Source organism: Jaculus jaculus, chromosome 2, assembly GCF_020740685.1.
Source record: "Jaculus jaculus isolate mJacJac1 chromosome 2, mJacJac1.mat.Y.cur, whole genome shotgun sequence".
NCBI classification, from domain to species: Eukaryota; Metazoa; Chordata; class Mammalia; order Rodentia; family Dipodidae; genus Jaculus; species Jaculus jaculus.
This window is the reverse complement of record NC_059103.1, coordinates 69706470-69717168: the sequence shown is the minus strand read 5'-3', so window position 1 is coordinate 69717168 and position 10699 is coordinate 69706470. Positions and strand designations below refer to the sequence as shown.

The 10699-nt window shown below is 49.8% G+C and overlaps 1 protein-coding gene across 1 annotated transcript; it reads right to left on the bottom strand.

Annotated features, from left to right (window-relative positions):
• Positions 1 to 2557: 2557 nt before the first annotated feature.
• On the bottom strand, positions 2558 to 8749 carry Itpripl2 (ITPRIP like 2). Its single transcript, XM_045143045.1, has one exon. The coding sequence runs from the start codon at positions 8741 to 8743 to the stop codon at positions 7091 to 7093; it is 1653 nt and encodes a 550-aa protein (XP_044998980.1). The 5' UTR covers positions 8744 to 8749; the 3' UTR covers positions 2558 to 7090.
• Positions 8750 to 10699: the final 1950 nt, after the last annotated feature.

Below are 10699 nucleotides of genomic sequence, written 5' to 3'. Positions count from 1 at the left end.
GTATAGGAAGCATTGGGGAATGGGACTATTTTGGAACCACTCTGCCACAGTACCATAGGAAGACCTCTAATGGTGGGGAGTGCAGTGGGCATAGAAGTAAGAGAAGAACAAAAGCTAGGCATCAGGGAGATAGCTGGGGGTGGTCAATGGAAAGACAGACTGACTGCCAGGAAGGCCTGAGCAATGACGGAAGAAGTTGGAGCCACAGATGTGAAAATTCCACTCCAGTAATTTCCATCCTGACTGGTGCCGAGTGCTTGCTTATTAATGCGTCTTGAGTACACTGTGTGCAAAACCTGACTTAGGTCCTGCCCTCTCCAGAGTGAGGTACCGTGACTTATTTTTACCGATGAGGCAATGGATGTCCACAGAGAAGTGACTTGCGGAGACATACAGATGGGAAGTGCAGAATCAGTATTTGAAGATAGGTCTTGGCATTAAAGCATGCCACTGTTCTGTCTCTATAGTAATTTCCCTCTGAGCCCAACTCAGGCCCTACCCAGGCTCAGACCACTGCAGCATTGTATGACTTTCATTCTTGTTCAGGGACTGCCAATCTAATCTTTGTGTGTATGTCTGTGTGTGTGTGTGTGTGTGTGTGTGTGTGTACATGCACACGAGCATACAGTACTTGTCTTCCACAGGGTCTCTCTTGCTTTGTTGCTGTGAATGCCAGACTGGTTGGTCTCGCATGCTTTGGAATTATCCAGACTCTGTCTCTCACTGCCATAGGCACATTGTAATTACAGTTGAATTTACTACTTGTATTCAGTCTTCCATGGGTTCTGAGGATTTGAACTCTGGTTATCAGGCTTGCATTGCAAAGGCTTTGACCACTGTACCATCTCCACAGCACCTGAAGCAACTTCTACAAAAAGCCAGAGACAGGTTGGAGAGATGGATTGCTTACTGGTTAAGGCATTTGCCTGCAAAGCCTAAGGACCCAGGTTTGATTCCCCAGTATCCATGTAAGCCAGATGAACATAGTGGCACATGCATCGAGTTCATCTGCAGTGGCTAGAGGCTCCGGCACGCCCATTCTCTCAGTCTTTCTCTGTAATAAATGTATTTTTTTAAAGCCTTGAGAGTTGGGCTGGAGAGATGCCAACTTGCCGGTTAAGGCACTTGTATACAAAGCCTAGGAACTCATGTGTGACTCTCCAGATCCCATGTAGCCAGACACAGGGTGACACAAGCACACAATGTTGCACATGCGCACAAGGGGGCACATGTGTCTAGAGATCAGTTGCAGCAGCAGAAGGCCCTGGCATGCCCATTCTCTCCCTCGCAAAAACAAATCCTTAATTAAAAAAAAAAAAAAAAAAAAGCCTGATAGTCAATATTTTCAGATTTGCAGGGCATTTTGTCTCTGTTTCAATGACTCAAAACTGCTGATGCAGCATAACAATAGATATAACAAATTAATAAGTGAATGTGACTATGTACCAATAAAACCTTCTTTGCAAAAATAAGTGCTCAGCAGCAGTTTGCCAGCCCCTGCTTCACCCATTCTCCACACTGCAGCCAAAGTGAGGCAGACTGACCCAGCCCTGTCTGGAGTGATTTGCTAGTGCCCTTCCTATCAGCCCAGATTCTCAGTGCGGTGTGGGTTCAAGTGGCCCCTGGACCTGTAGCATCCCCACCACCCGGGAGCTTCTTCAAAAGGAAGAGTCCCAGGTGCTGCCCAGGCCTGCTGAACTGGAACCCACATTCCATCAGGACTAAGGTGACCACATAGTAGCTGGGGCTTTTGTTTCAGACCTTTGCCCTGGCACCTTCCTCCTCCCTCCCACCCACACCCACTTGCCAGCCCTGCTTCCTTTGCTTGGCTGATTCCCACCTGTCTTTGGATCTCCCCCAAGCAGCCCCCTTTGAAATCCCTGCACTCCATGAGAGGGCTCTCATGAGTTTTATTACCTTACCTGCCCAATACCCCTCTCCCCCACAAAGCTTCTTTAATTGTCTGCCTGTCTGTGAACTTGGAAGAGAAGCAATTTCTCTTGGCCACCTCTGTTAACATTCTCAATGCCCGGGGACATTATTGTTTTAGTTGAAAATGAAATGAAACACACTCACCAACTTTGCCCAGGCATAGCACACAATTAGTGTTTGAACCTGTGGCTGCAGGGTCCATCAAATTCCACCTGGCTCTGAGAGGTCTAACTATCCCACATGGTCTCCAAGATTCCATCTCAGATTGAGCCCTGTGGCTTTTCACATTAGCTCTGTTTACCATGTCAAGAGGACCCCAAGGCCCAGGAAATTTCTGGGCAAAAATTCTGAGCTATGAATCAGCCACAGACCAAGACTTGAATTGTGTTGAAGGGAAGTACTGGGGCAAAAAGGAGGGACAAGGCAGAAAGTTCTAAGTAGGGAAGGAGTGGCATGTTCTCCCACAGTTCCACCCAATTCTGGGCAAACTATTCTCCACAGCCTGGTGCACTGAAAAGATGACATCCATAGACAAGAAACTGAAGTTTGTCTACAAAGGCACAAGCCAGTCTAGTGACTCCAGCAAGATCAGAGCCAACCTCAAAGCTAACACACAGCCCCGAGGTTTCCACAAGTTCCTTTATTGATACAACAGAATAGAAAAGAACAAGGTCTCTGAGTTACCCATAGTATTCAAAGTGCAAATACTCCAACCTCAAATAGAAAATGAATGGCAGGCCTTGACAACTGTGGCCATGGAAATCTGATGTGATTAAAATGCCCTTAATCACATAATTATAGCAGCTGAACCATATTGGATTAACCCTTTGGTCTCTGTTATTGGAACAAAACTTACTCTATGACTGCTGTCTCATCAGACTGCATCATAACAGTTCGGGGTCAGAAGACACATTAAAAATAACGCCAGCAGGAATGTTTGAAGTCACGACTTAGTCAAGGCACTTAAAAAAAAGCAAAGATACTAATATATTCCTGAATCTCTAATACTTCAAAAACAGATTACATATATTTTAGCTGCACATTTTAGTCAATTTCCTCTGTTCACATGATGGCATATTTTCCACCCTCTTCCTACTCTTACTTTCGTTATCTGTATCCCATTAATGCTTATGTCTAAATCACAGACAAACAAGAAAACTTAACACCATAGTGATAACACTGAATCTACTTCCTTCTTGAGAGATGCTGAAAATGTGGATGCAGTTCATTTTCTCCAACTCAGGAGAAAAATCTTCCTTTATGTGTGTACAAATGGGGAAGCATCTTCACCAAGATTAAAGTGACATATTCCAAAAAAAGTAACTTCCCTCCAGGAGCTAACAAGAGCTGCTTTGGAAGCACTGAGTAAATTGATACTAATTTTGGTGGGAGCCTTTAAATAATAAAGGGACAGAAGTGGTCAAAAGTGTCCCCTGTTCGAGGCAGTGGGAATAGTATGAGTCTATGAAGTTTAGCCTGGAAACCCAGCACTGGTTTTGTTTGACGTTCAAAATCACCAATCACCATTGTGAAGTCCCAGGTGAGGATACCAGGAACAAAAAAGAAACAAAAACCAAACAAAATACAAGGAAACAAGTTATTCTGCAGTCCTTCCTCATTATTCATCTGCAAGTTCCAGTGGGGTGAAGAGGTTTACCCCAAATCACTAAGAGGGAAAAGCCAATAACTGGCCCCTAGTGGTGTGTGTGATGGACCATTTGGACCTTAAGGATTGGCTCCTGGCCAATTAACTGTGACTTATGGCTGTATCAAATGTTTCTTTTCTTACTTGCTTGTTTCCACAATAAAGCTTAACTCTGACAGACAAAGAATTGAAATACCTCATCCCCATCTATATGTAAGAGCACCATCTCCAAAGTAATGGATATAATCTTAAACATCCTTGGGATACTAAGGAAAGGGTTGCAAACTGGTGGCCTCAGGTTCAACCAAATGTCATTTGGTCCACTTGTCTGGAATGTTTTAAAATTATTTATTACATGAGAAAAAAAATCAGTGACATTCTGTTATTTTAAAAAAGCTAACTCCTTGTGCCCCCCCCATTTTCTTTCTCCATGTGGAACTGGCAGCCCACCTTTAAGATGGGTACAGTCTCCCGTCCCCAGCAACACATCCCCTTCCCCTGTTTATTTCCCTGCCTTGTTTCTGCAGGCTGCTAAGTTTGAGACCCCTGACTGGAAATAACACACACCTAAAGATGACATTTCTTCATTCAAACCTCTTACACCTTCATGTCATCTGCCTCCTCCCATCTTCTCCTCCTTTTGAACTTCTATCATAAGTCCTCTTTCCTGAGTCCTTCAGAGAATCTGGTGATCCACTCAAATCCTCCTTTCTTTCAATATCAGTTTCATTTTGCAAAACACATCTCCTTCTCCCAGCCCATGAGCATTCCAGGAAGGCTCCAGGCCCTGGCAGTGGGAGTTACTAAAAGGTATCTGCCTTGCAAAAAGGCTGAGTCATCTTCCTCAAAACATTTTTTGGGGGCACTGGCTAAACAGTTTTTTGGGGAGAGCCTTCATATATGAGAATAATTGCATATATGAATCTCCAGTACCAAGTGTACACTAAAAATGTGTACATTTCAAATGGAGGCCGTCATGGCAGTGCTCATAAAACACAGACTTGAGCTAATTTAAATGCCTTGGGCAGCCCTCAGCTAACAGGCCCTATTACTTCATCTGTACACAGTACATGTTTGGAATTACTAAACATTGATCAAAATTGATCGAAATCTCTTTTAAGTTTTGGTTACCACATACAGAGAACAATTGCTCAGCATGACATTTAAATAAAACATTAATATTGTTAAATTTTATACACAAAAATGCCCATTAATTTAAAAAAATAAAATTTAAAAGCTTTGAGGATGGATGAAGCTTTGGGTGACTAACCTGAAATAATAATAATGATAATAACAATAACAGAAGAAAACTATAAGAACAATATATAATCAGATTTATACTTTAAAATGCTATTGACATTTTTTGAAAGGAACCTAGAAACTCAGCTAGAAATATTTGGAAACTTTAGCTAAGCTTTGTAATCCAAATGATAGCTTCATTTCCCTATTCCAGTAGATTTGAGGAGTAGAGGGGAAGAAAGGGTAAGTACAGGCTTGTGTGTGTGTGTGTGTGTGTGTGTGTGTAACACACACACACACACACACACACACATATACCTATGTATAATCTCTACTTGCCACTTACTTTACAAAGGAATTAAAATAAAACCTACTGTGCAGTTTGTATCTTTTCAAGAGGCTGGTAGAATGACTCCTTAGTTCAATGCAGTACCCTATGACCCTAACAATGGCCTTAAAAAACTAAAAGCAACCTTTGGGGTATCAAAGGAAATGGTTTCCAGAACAACTCAAACACCCCACTGCACCTGTTATTTTTTCACTCCATGGTTCCAAAGGGGATGAAAAGTGTGCGCAGCTCCAGGGAGAATTCCCTATAAATCATTTATTCACAATAATGTCTCACAGTGGCCAACTGAGTGCCCTAAAGAAAGGGGCTTTATATAATTCCCTTGAAATAGCTCAGAAATTAAACAATGGCTTTATTGATGTAACTATTTCTGTTTTCAAAGTTGTGCTTTTAAGAGTCTAAGGAACTACATGTCTTTGTTGTTGCTGTTGTTTTTTTTAAAGTGCAAGCATAACACTGAGTGTGGCTACATCTCCCATCATGCAAGATGATGGAACATCCTAAACTTGAACTGAAATTGAATACTGATAGACATTTGGGAGGACAAGAGGCAATTCAGAAAAGACTCCTCCTGTCTGCAAAATACACCCAGTCCAGAAAAGTTTATGCCCAAGACAGAAAACAGCAGATGGCTGGTATCCCTTGCTCCTCCTTTAACCTCATCTCCTGCTCTTTATCTCCTCTCCCCCTAACCAGGAGTGATTCAAGTCCAGATCCCTAGATACTGGCCTATACATGAATTGTTTTACATAACACAGACTGAATCAAGAGTCCCTTCAAGCTGCTCTCCTAGTACACCATACACTGCCTGGGCAATCAAGAATCTTCCAACTACTGACTCATCTCTGTGCATCAGAGCTTACTAACCCATGCCAGGCACCACACCAGGCATTTCCCCCTCATAGCTGTTTAAACTCGGGGAAAAAAAAATTTGTGGAGGAGTTTGCTAAGAAGCCTTGAAACAAAGCAAAACAACAACAAAAAAAGTTGTATGTCAGCAGCTGCAAGCCCTAGTCAGACATGTTTATAGGCAAAGACTGAACTGCATCTCTTTCAAGATGGTAGGTTTTCTACTTCCACCAGCTGTGTTAATTATGCATCTTGTGGCTCCTTCCAACTATGTCTGGCTCAGAGTAGATGCCCAATGAAAGAGTACTGACTAGCAGGTATGTATCCTGGCTGGCGGCCAGAGCACACCGTTGTTTTTCAGAGCCACAAGTCTTGGAATAGCTGTCACTGGCCTTTCAGATGCAATGACATGGTGCAAACGACCACCACAAAACCAGAAAGCTGACAGGAGACAGTGCTGTTTGCTCAAAGTCTCTCTAACCCACCCCTGGTGGCCTCTCAGGGCCGCTCACTTGACTTGTGACAATCTCATTGATCCCATAAGACAAGGCTGTGAGTTAAAAAACACAGGAATGTTAATCTGAATAGGGGAAATGCTGCTTCTAGGTACCAAATGCTAGAATGAAACGTCGATCTTAGTGGTAGAGTTTTTTTTTTCTTCTTCTTTAAGATGGGCTACGGACGTAGCTCTGGTAGAGTGCCCACCTAGCATCCCCAGCACTGAAACAGCCAAACAAGCAACACCCCTTCAAGGAAAAAAAAAACAAACAAACAGTATCTAACAGATATGTCAAAAACAATTCTAAAATGGGGGGGGGGGCTGAGACATCTGTGTGTATGAAATACCACCTAGGCCCAGGAGTGTCTGCGCCTACAGACGACACAACTACCTTGGATTCCAGGGGGTGGAGCCCAGGGGGTAACATTTAAGCCACCAAAACCTGCCTGTGGCATCCTCTTAAATTTTCAAACAGCTTTGGCAGCAAATCGGGAATTTAACTGGCACCTCCCCCACCTCCACTCCACAGGAAAGGCTTTAGTTAAAAGCATTTGGTTGGGTGTGGTGTGGTTGAGATTTATGGTTCATCTTTGGGGAACCCCTGGGTGCGTTGACTCCGAGGTAGGGGGCACCTGTCAAGGTAACGAGGTCCCCCATAGGCTCGGAGAAGCTGGGGCAATCTCCGCCACGTGGAAAGTAACCGCGCTGCGGCAAGCTCCCTGGCGCGTGGATCAAAAGGAGCCAGGAGGTCAACTGGAGCGGCCTCTCTCAGTACCTTGGGCAAAGGGCCCACCTCGCTGACCGCCCCACCGGGTCCCAGCACACAGTGGAAGAGCGTGCGGCGCCGCAGCAGGCAACCCCTGAGAAAATGCACCAGCTTCTCTAGGCACTCGCTCAGGTGTGCGTCGTCCCAGCCTGGTGCCAGGGCGCCCTCCTGCAGCAGCGCTGCCAGCAGCACGGTTTTGAGCACGTAGGAGGACAGGATGTGTCCCCATTGGGTGGCGGCCACCGGGTCCAGCCCGCGGGCACCCAAGTCTCTTAGAGCCTTGAACAACTGCAGGCACTTGAGGTAGCAGGCACCTGGCGGGGCCCGTTCCTGAAGCCAGCTCAGCAGTTTCTGCTCCTGGCGCGCTGTGTTCACACCCCACAGTGCCTCGGCGCGCAGGCCACCCGGGAGATCTGGCAGGGGCCCGATGATGGGCGAGGGTGGCGGTGCCACAAGGAAGGCGCCATCACCAACATGGACAGCGGGGATGAGACGCACGGCCATGGAAAGTCGACAGCAGCCATAGTCAGTGCGGCAAGGGAGGATGTGGAGGGTAGGGGGCTGCTCTAGGCCACCCGGGGTCAGGCTGACCCGACAGCGCCCCTCCAGGCTGTAGCGCACCGTGGCCAAGGAGCGCTGCAGGTGCGACTGAAACCAGCGCAGCACCAGCGTGGAGGAGAGGTGGCGCCGCCCGCGCACGTCCACGCAGAAGCCGTCGGCGAAGGGTTTGCAGTCCCGCAGCCAGTGGCACGCTGAAGCTCCCGACGGCGAGGGGGGCGCCTTGAGGGCGCACACGAAGAAGCTGCAGAAAGCCGGGGCCAGCCCGGGCTCCGTGCCGAGGCTCCGCGGCTCCAGCGCCACCAGCGGCGGGAGGCGCAGTGGCACCAGCACATCGAAGCTGTCGGGCCTGCGGATTTTATGTTGTTCATAGGCACTGCCAACTTGGATGAAGTCCCCGCGGAAGGCCAAGGCCAGTGCTCCCCCGGGGATGGGGCCTGGGGACCCCCGGGCCCGGCCAGCCCTCACCAGCTCGCCCACGATCCTGCTCACGTGCGCCTTGCTGTGGCCTAGCACATGCGGCGACAGGCGCACCTCATGCTCATAGTAACTCTCCAGGAGGGTGCCCAGGCCTGGCTCTCCGACATGTCTAGCAGAGACGTCGGCGTGGCCGCCCAGACGGTTAGAGCTGGGCAGGAAGCGCTGGCGGACAGCGTGGCGACAGCGCAAGAGGACGTAGCCAAGCAGGAGTAGTAAAGCCACTTTGAGCAGCGGGAAGCCGCTGTCCGCGCCGTCGGGAGAGGGGGGCTCCGCTGGCGCGTCCCCGCTGCCCCGCAGGACATGGTAGAGGCACACGATCGCGGTGCACAGGCCGGTCACCAAAGGCCAGAAGACGCGCAGGTTGAGGGTGTAGTGCACCGACATGCCAGGCGCCCGGGTGGCCCAGGGCACGAGCCCCGGCGACATTCCCGGTCCAGCATGCGAGCGGCCCTCGGGCGGCCCCGCGGCCCCCGTCTCCGGGCCTCGGGCGGCGGCTCCCCGCTCGCAGCGCTGGGGACAGCCGCCGGGCCGCTGGGCCTCCTCTCCCAGCTCAAGTTCTCTTTCCAGCTGCCGCCCGCCTCGCGCGCCCGGGCTCCGGGCCGCGCCCCGTCCCGCTCGGGCCCCGCTGCGCTCTCCGCTCTCCGGCGCGGCGGTTCGCTGCCCGCGGCCAGCTTCTGACCCGGCCCGGCCCGGCTCGCCTCGGCGCCTACCCTGGGCTCCACCGCCGCTGCGCCCGCACGCCCGGCGACTTGCTCCGTTACTCGGGCCGGGGGAGTTTCCTCTTCCGAGGGGAGGCGAGGCCGCGCCAGGCAGCCAGGAGGAAATGCCGGAGTCTGGAGCGCTCGCGGGACGGGCAGGGGCGGCCCTCTCCCCGGCTCCCGCCTGCGAGCGACGCGGGGCGCCGGGAGGCACTTCGGGGCAGCAGCGCACCCACCTCCCAGGGACCACCCTCGGGCTCCCTCCCTGAAGGCAGAACTGCGAAGGCCTGATTCCTGGGCGGTGGCCTCGCCCGGTCCCGGAGCCTCTGCAGTTACGCAGGGAACTTGCCTGCCCAGGAGCAGGAGGAGGAGGAAAGCCTCGGGCCCCACCGCCCAGCCCTCCCTCCACCCGGCCCCACCCCTAGCAAGGCCCGGTGGCGGCGTGGCAGGCCCGGGCGGAAGTGGCCCCTGCTGTCTGAGGCTGCCTGTTTTGGAAGCCCTCGTTCACTGAGCACCTACTGTGTGTAAGGCCGAAGGCCGGGCGGCTGGAAATGCAGTCTGCAGCTTAGACGAGGTTCCTGCCCCTCCCAGACGCTTAAAGCCTTAAGCGGGGAACTCAGATGAAAGGTGGGGTCGTGTATCTAATTCTAGCACTACAGCAGGATCTTGGGTTCAAGGCCAACCCAGGCCACATAGTGAAAACAAACGGGGCGGGGTGGGGGGGAGAATGACTCAGTCTGTAAAGCACGAGGACCTGAGTTCGGATCCCCAGCATATAAATGGTAGTACACAGGGCCGCACACATCTGAACCCCTAGGGCGGGGTAGGCAAAGTTAGGCAATTGATTCCTAGTGTAAGCTGGCAAACCAAACTAGGTGAATGGGTGAGCTCTGCGTTCAGTGACAGACCTTGTCTCAATAAGGTGGGAAGCAATTGAAGAAGACCCCTCACTGACCTCTACCTCTGGCCATCATTCTCGTGTGCACACACATGCATGCACGTGTGTGCCTATACACGTGAACAGAGAGAGGGGAGAGGGAACCCACAGCCAGATAATGCTCAGAAAGAAAGCTGAACGAACACTTCAATTCCTGCACTGAAGCAGGAGGATTCAAATTAAAGTGACAACATAGTGATTCCTCAGGGTCCCCCCTAAGTCAGCAGTTGGCTGAGGAATAATGCTGGCACTGAGACCTGAGAGAAGGAGCCTGGGAATGACTAGTTTTTACAGAGGACATAGTGTGTGCCTCAAGCATTGCACATTACTCACCTGCTCCTCATTAATGCTAATAGCATTGAGTAGGTACCAATGCTAGCACCTGTTACTAACAGGAATTATTATTGTCCCCATCTTTTCAGACATGGAGACTAGATCCCAGACAGGTTCAGCAGCTTGCCCAAGGACATGCACTTTTTGCAGAGCTGTGCCTTGAATTTGGGCATTTGGATACAGAGAGTGCAGGATGCCCAGGGAGGAGCTCCTGGACTCTCTTTCTCATCTGTTGGGAATTGATCAGAATCCTTTGTGGGGACTATGCTGGAGACACAGTTCTTGGGAAGCCAGTGTTGTTTCATAACCACACATACTCCCAAAATTAATCTGAATAATCATTTTTCATGTATTCGTATTGCTTGTTTCCACTGCTGTTTAAGAAGGGGAAATGAACTAAGGAATATCAGGCCC